Source organism: Myotis brandtii, unplaced genomic scaffold (genome assembly GCF_000412655.1).
Source record: "Myotis brandtii unplaced genomic scaffold, ASM41265v1 scaffold55, whole genome shotgun sequence".
NCBI lineage: Eukaryota > Metazoa > Chordata > Mammalia > Chiroptera > Vespertilionidae > Myotis > Myotis brandtii.
Window position 1 is genome coordinate 2,503,711 of NW_005370042.1, and position 7,211 is coordinate 2,510,921.

The 7,211-nt window shown below is 51.7% G+C and overlaps 1 protein-coding gene across 7 annotated transcripts in view; it reads left to right on the forward strand.

Annotated features, from left to right (window-relative positions):
- Positions 1-48: 48 nt before the first annotated feature.
- TPD52 (tumor protein D52) overlaps positions 49-7,211 on the forward strand; it is a 33,647-nt gene continuing 26,484 nt past the window's right edge. For 2 of the 7 annotated variants that reach the window (XM_014549362.1, XM_014549365.1), the window contains exon 1: positions 50-366. In XM_014549362.1, the coding sequence (XP_014404848.1) occupies positions 210-366 (157 nt within the window). In that variant the 5' untranslated portion in view covers positions 50-209. Of the gene's footprint in view, positions 367-968; positions 1,012-7,211 lie in introns of those variants that run through there. The other 5 variants (XM_014549363.1, XM_014549364.1, XM_005878188.2 and 2 more) reach the window with 5 other exon arrangements.

Here is a 7,211-nt window from a genome sequence, read left to right on the forward strand (position 1 = left end):
CACCCCCCCTCTCCCCTCCCCCGGGAGCAGCAGCTGGGGAGCAGCAGCTGGGGGCAGCGCCTCCTGGGTTGCTGGGTGAAGTCATTTATCAAACGCCTGTGCGACTGTGGCTGTGAGGCTCCGGGAAGGAGGCCCGTCTCTAAACCCCGTGGACTCTTCGGCAGGTGGGGGTGTGGCCGCAGCTGAAGGACACTGGTGGTGGCCAAGCCATGCGCCCCGCATTCTGGAATGGACCTGGGGCGATGGAGCCCGACGAGGACTACCAGTCTCCCTTTGATTTTGCCGCCGGAGTGAACAAGGAGTACCTGTACCTGTCTCCCAGGGGGCACCTGTCGCCGCCCGGGTCGCCGGTGCCGCCGAGACTCGGTAACCACGAATGTCCCGAGTTCACTTGGCTGTAAGGAAACCTCGGCCCACGGGGTTGGCCGGGCTTTGAAATGATCCGTGTAAGGAGGGCCGGGTGTTGCTGTGTAGCAGCCAGTGGACAGAGCTGTTGCAGATTCCAGGCAGAGACAGGGCTGTTCATGCGCAGTGTGAGTGTATGTAAATGCAGAATGTGTGCGTGGGCTTTGGAGTTCACTGCTTATATGAGTGTGAGAGCTCTTCTGCTCACTTGGAATTCATGAGCTGATAAGCAATCTAAAAGTGGGGGAATCAGGCCTTTGTTCCCAGTTGCCTGTAGTTTCTGAAGACATCTACCCCTGGGTTTTGTCTTCGCTAAGATGACAGCATTCCAGGTCCTACTTATGTCGGAGGAGGTCCTGGATTTTGTTCTGGAACATGAAGAGCAACATTTGGAAACACCCAGGCAAGAGGTCTTTTTAAGTAGGAAAACTCAAAGAGGCTGTTCTTTTGGCCATTCCTGCATCTGCTTGCTCCAGAGTATTCTGAGGCCAGGGTTGCGTCGGGGTCAGGGTTTGAGGGCAGCCTGAGTATCACACGGCAGTTCGCTGGTATCACAGCTGATGGTCGGCCGCGGGGAAATGACCTCATCTGTAACTTACCAGAGAAGTAAGCAGATTTTCCTAGAAGTTCATTTTCTCCTTAATTTGCTCTTTGTAAGCTTAAAAAGTGGGTAATTTAGGAAGAAATGGACCAGTATGCAGCGTGAAACCTAGTTGTCAGTGTTCCGGTCGCAGTTTGCACCTTCTCTGAGGGATTGGTGGCACCTGCAGCCCCGTGGGGTATGGTTGGGATGTGCAGGAAGGGAAATGGGGAGGATGAAGCTAGAGCTGGTCTCTGGAGTTGGAAGCTGGCAGGCAGCAGCCTGGTGCCACTGGGGCCACCTCGGACCTGTCGCAAAGGGGTGCCTTCCCTACGCCTGGCGCCTAAGGATGGGCCATCGTGCTGACCTCTAACCCTGTGTGCAGGGCTGTCCCAGAGCAGCACGCGGAGGGAGGGGGAGTTCGCGGTCGGGGGGCAGAGTGAAACCGGGCGCAGTGCCTGACTTCAGGGTGAGCTCGGGGTCCACGTGGCCCCAGGAGGATTTGTGGTGCTGGTCTTCGTTCTCAGGGGATCTGTCTCGGCTCCTTTCACTTCCCGTTGCCATAGTTGCTGCCCTCGGATGTTTTCTGTTAGAACAAAAGCAGTTGGTAGGGTTGGGCATGTCCCTGGGCACCTTGCCAACAATTAGTATTTCAGTTCCCAGGAGCAGCCTGTAGAGGTGTCGGCTCACAGGGTTAAACACAAAATTATGAAACAGCAAAGTGACCAACAGACACCAAACTCAGGTGCCCTCTAGGGCTCAGATATAGAGGTTTGCTTCAGTTGGAAAAAAGGAGGGGGAGAGGGCATTAAAACAAAAGTCACCGTAGCCACCTTCTAGTAAGAACAGCTTGGTTCTCAAATACGCAAACGGAGGGGCCTGGCTTGGTCCTCCAGTCTGTCCCGGCCCCTCAGGGCACAGGTGGCCATCTGTTTGAGCATCGGTTGATGCAGGGGCCTGGGTGGAATGGCTCCTGGGCCTTCACTGTGCTGGTTCTCATGGCTTCTGTGTAGGACTCTCAGGCCGACGGGCCATCCATCCATTTACAAGCTCCTGTGGCTTTTGGCCACTATCCGTTTTCTTCATCAGCAGATGAGACGTGCTCACAGAAGGACTGACGTTCAAAGGATCCTACGCAGAAAGGTTGGGAACAGGGATCTGAAACACATATTCTTTGATATTTATCCAAAATGCCATCACGGGGCCAATGAGGAAATGATGAGATTTAATCTATGGGCAGAGTGTTCCTGAGAAGCAGTCTGCGTTTAGGGGAGGAGGAGGGCTGGCAGCTGGAGCAGAAAGAGGTTGTTATCGGGCCGGTCCGGCTGGCCCCTGTTCAGAAGTGCCTTTGACTTCTTGACCCCCAGTCCTCATCAATGCCCCTGTCAGCAGCTGGAGCAGAACTTACTCCTCCCATGTGTGATGAACTCTGAGATTTTAAACTGTTCCATCGATTCTTTTGAAAATGGGTTTCACAGCCCATAGTCTGAAAAACATTGAATTCTAGTAAGTTTCAAAATCTGGAATATAAGCTCCATTGGAGACGCCAGTCTTCCCCAGCACCTGGAATAGTGCGTGACATCCGTGGCTCAACACAGATTTGCCGAATGAATGAATGACTGGATGGCTGGCTGGATGGATGGCTGGATGGATGAGCGAATGGATGAAACTGGCCAGGGCTAGTTCACACTCTGGTCCATTTTACAGATGTGAACATTGAGGCCAAGAGAGGTGTTGTGAACTCCCCACATCACAGAGCTCAATTCTTAAACCAGTGTTTGATTTGTTGTTTTTTTTCTTTAGTTCCCACTAGTTTGGCCTCCGTGGTGAGGATATAGAGCAGGTTACTCACTCAAGGGGTAACTTCCCTTTGGTGAGGGTTACAGGACTAGTGGATTCTTGTGCCGTGTGACCTGGACACTGTGTCGTCTGCAGTGGCCGATCACAGGCAGGTCCACGGGCGGTGGCTGGGGCGCTTTGGGCCGTTTTCTCTTTCCTTCTGTGACCACCTACAAGGATCCTTTCCCAGTGATAGTTACATCAGGTCTCTTCCTCTTAAGGGTTCTCCAGTGTCCAGGAGGTTGCAGTCCGGTTTATTAAAAAGCAAACTTGGTTTGTTTCTAGTGATTTCAGGAAGTAGGAGTCATTAAAAAACCTGACATACTTAATGCAGTCATATTAAACCTGAAAGCACTGGAAAGAACACACGAAGCGGAAATCCCTTAGCTCAGAGGCCTCCTTGTTGCTGTTTTACTTCCCTTGTGATTTCTGCTCTGGGTCATGCTCTTCCTTTTAGGAAGCGGTGAATCACATCTTGAAAGTTTTTCATGATTGCAAAGGTCTTAGCACACTTACCGAGGGTACACCGAATAAAAATCAGTGCAGGATTAAAGAAATGCAGACCCTCCTTTTTCCTAGAGAGGAAACTTAAGGGTGGAAGTGACTTCCTCTCTGGGAACCCCCAATCTCTCCATCACTGACCTCCCTCCTCTCTTTTGTGGGGTGCCCCATTATGAGTCTTGCATTTGGTTAGGGTTGTGGGGGATGATGGCTCCGAAAGCATTGCCTGAAGATTTTTATTTATTTTTTTTAAGATGAAGGAGATTTAAAGGTCCATTTAAGAATACCTGGAGGAGCCCTGGCTGGTGAGGCTCAGTGATTAGAGAGTCGGCCCGAGCACCCAGGGGGGCGGGTTCGAATCCTGGTCAAGGGCATGTGCCTGGGTTGCAGGTTCAATCCCCTCCCGTCAGGGTACCTGCCAGACAGAGGGAACCAGTCCATGTGTCTCACATTGGTGTTTCCCTCCCTTCGTTTCTCCCTCCCTCCCTTTCACGTTTTAAAAATCAGTGGAAAAACTATCATTGGATAAGGATAGTAACAACAAAAATCATTTAAGGAGTGTAATTAAAAACAGGAATACCCGGAGGAGGCCAGTCAGGCGTTTGGAAATACTAACGTGCTCTGCCTGTGCCAGCTCTCCTTCCTCCCCCACTGATTCTGTGGGGGTTTTGTGAGGTGAGGATTTGGAGGGTGACCTTTTCGGGGGGAGCCGGTCTTGGGAGCAGGGCTGGCCTCCAGCTCCCGTTCCCTCTGTGCTTTAGTGCCCTGTGCCCTCCTCAGCCCTGACCCCGCCCAGGGCATCTCCTGGGTCCTTGGGCCTCTCTCAGATGGGGTGGCACAGGCTTCCTGGCTTCCCTGTTCCTGCTGCCTGCTCTGTGGTGGCCCATTTCCCCCTCTGCGGTTTTACTGACCTCACCACGGGCAAACGTGGGAAACTACACCCTCAGGAACTGAAAGTTTCCATGGCTTGTGCTGCCGAATCTCTCTTCCACAGAGAATCGATGTTGAACAGGAGGTATCAGATGCCCCTTTGCCGTAAGTCCCTGGGTTTCCCCCCGGGCAGGTTGGTCGCCACCTCCCTTTGGGCATTTGGCCACTTGAGGAGCTGATGCTGAGCTGCCTTTGTCACAGCTGGGTGTGGGGAGAGACTGCAACTGGCATCGAGAGAGCAGATGCCACACGGATGAGGCACGGACAGCCCCCACACGGGGTCACCTGGCTCAGGATGTCCGTCAGGCTGTGGCTGAGAAGCCTGTCTTAAGTGGTCCTTAGTGTGTGGGGCCTCCCGAGAGGACCGCTGTGGGGGGCCCTCTGACTGTCCCCCTGCGCCTCCTGGGATTCGTTACGTCCGGAAACAGAGACCCAGGCACAGGAGTGGGGGCCCCGAGCACAGACTGACAGGGGAAATGCCTTTACCTTGTGAGCGTTTTGGATGTTACACCAGAGACATTCTGGACCACAAGTTTTACCTCTTTTTGTGTCTCTTGGTTTGAAAAAGGGGGTGCCTATTTTCCTCTTGTTTGTGCTTAAATAAAACAATCTTTAGACACTGACGTTTCTTATTCCTACTCTGGTCTTAAAACATTGTTGCCCCTTTAAGACTAAGAGGTGGATATGGTTTTGTTGACAGAAATTTCTGGGGCTTGATTATAACTCTAGCCAATTAGAGATGTCCCTGTCGGGGCGGCTGCATTCGTGTTGTCCCTTCTGTGATGTCATGGGCGCCCCGCACGCGTGGCTCTGTGACGTGAAGGTAGGGGCCTGCTCCAAATGTAACAGTCCTTTGACTTCCTGTGGTTCTGGGTGATGTCTGTTCTGTCTTTTAGTTGTATTTTTGAAGTGGTTGTTTGCGGCAGCAGTCTCCGGTGTTTACCTATGCCGCCATCTTGGTCTCTCCATGTACAATCTCCGACACTGACGTTTCTTATTCCTACTCTGGTCTTAAAACATTGTTGCCCCTTTAAGACTAAGAGGTGGATATGGTTTTGTTGACAGAAATTTCTGGGGCTTGATTATAACTCTAGCCAATTAGAGATGTCCCTGTCGGGGCGGCTGCATTCGTGTTGTCCCTTCTGTGATGTCATGGGCGCCCCGCACGCGTGGCTCTGTGACGTGAAGGTAGGGGCCTGCTCCAAATGTAACAGTCCTTTGATAGGTTATGAGACTGAAGTTGTATTTTTTTTCTTAGAAAAGTGACATTTTAAATATTTTAAATAGAAAAACCTTGGTAGTTTTCACCGCTAAGTGAGGATGAAATGTATAAAATAAAAAGCTCGAGATGTAAGGTAGAGAATGAGGAAGACTGAGTTCTTATCTTGGCCCTCACTCAACTTGGCCCTTCCTGCAGTTCATGTTCAGGGAGTGTCGCTGGTGGCAGTGTGCCAGGCCCTGGCAGGAGGTGCCACGCGGCTGAGGAGGCGGGGTGGGGACTCAGTGCTGGGGCCTGTGTTCCAAGCCTCATGGGCTGGTCCTAAGAGCAGTAGCTGTTACTCATAGGGAGTTATACCCAGAGCAGGGCCTGGGTCACAGGGGCCGGGAATCCTGTAAGGGCAGGGGACACCTCAAATGGACTAATTAGTTGAGGAGGGGTGTCAGGAATGGAAAACACGTGCAAAAATGTAAAAAAGGCAGCATGCTTTGGTAAGAGATGGTGGAGTTGGTTGTACAACACACTGAATGTAACCAATGCCCCTTCGCCCTCCCACCCCCAGAATTGCATGCTTAAAAATGGTGAAAATGGCCAATTTAAAAACATTAAATGGGCAAAAAGTATGGGAGGTAGTTTATGTTATTTTACCTTTTGAGTTAAATCATTCCTTATAAAAACCAAAGCATGGCTGCAGGCGTAGCATGAGGCGGAGTGGGCGTGGCTGGGCTCCCGTGTCAAGAGCCACAGCTCCGTGAGCGAATGGGGCTGTGGGAGGAGTTCAGGGGAGGGGGTGCCAGGTCAGAGTCAGACTCACTTGGGGGCAGGTGGTCAGTGGACTGGAGGGGACAGAGAGCATCAGGGAGCTTTGGGGGCGAGAGTCTGAGCAAGAAGCAGTGAGATCCTGAGCTGAGGCAGGCGGTGGGGTTGGAGATGAGCCGTGTCCCGGGGAGGGCAGGAGACCCGGGGAGGCGGGTGGGTACCAGAGGAGTGGAGAGGGCAGACGGAGGCTCAGAGCTGGATGCCTCGGAGACGTCCCATGTGACCATGCCCGAGAACTGTTCCTGGGAGAAGGGGCAGAGGAAGGGCACGTGCCAGGTTGCAGAGGAGGAGAAGAGACGGGAAGCGAGGAAGTGAGCTGTAAGCCCAGCTTCACAGCAGAGCCGAGGAGGGAGGCAGGAAGTCTGGGATGACTCGTGGACATGGAGCGGTGGGGATGACACGTCCTTGGGCAGCATTACATGTGCCTGCTCTTCCTGTTCATCACCCTTTGGAATATTCTCATGCAGACCCAGAGGGCGAGCTGGCTTTGCCCTTTTGTTTTCCTTTAACAGGTCATGGGGTTAGGGCTCAGTTTCTTAGGGCTGTTGCAGCATACTGCGTGGCTTAAAGTAACAGAAATGTCTTATATTTTCAAAAATAATTTTTCAGTTATAGTTTATGTATGATATTATATTAGTTTCAAGTATACAACCCAGTGATTAGACATTTATATAACTTATGAAATAATCCCCCAATAAGTCTAGTGCCCATCTGACACCATGCATAATTATTGCAATGTTAGTGACTATTGTCCCTTTGCTGTACTTTACATCCCGACTGCTTTGTAATTACCAATTTGTACTTAATCCCTCACCTCTCTCACGCATCTCCCGCCCACCCGGCAGCCAGCAGTCTGCTCTGTGTCTCAGGCTGTTTCTGTTCTGCCTGTTCATTTAGTTGTTATTTTAGATTCCACAC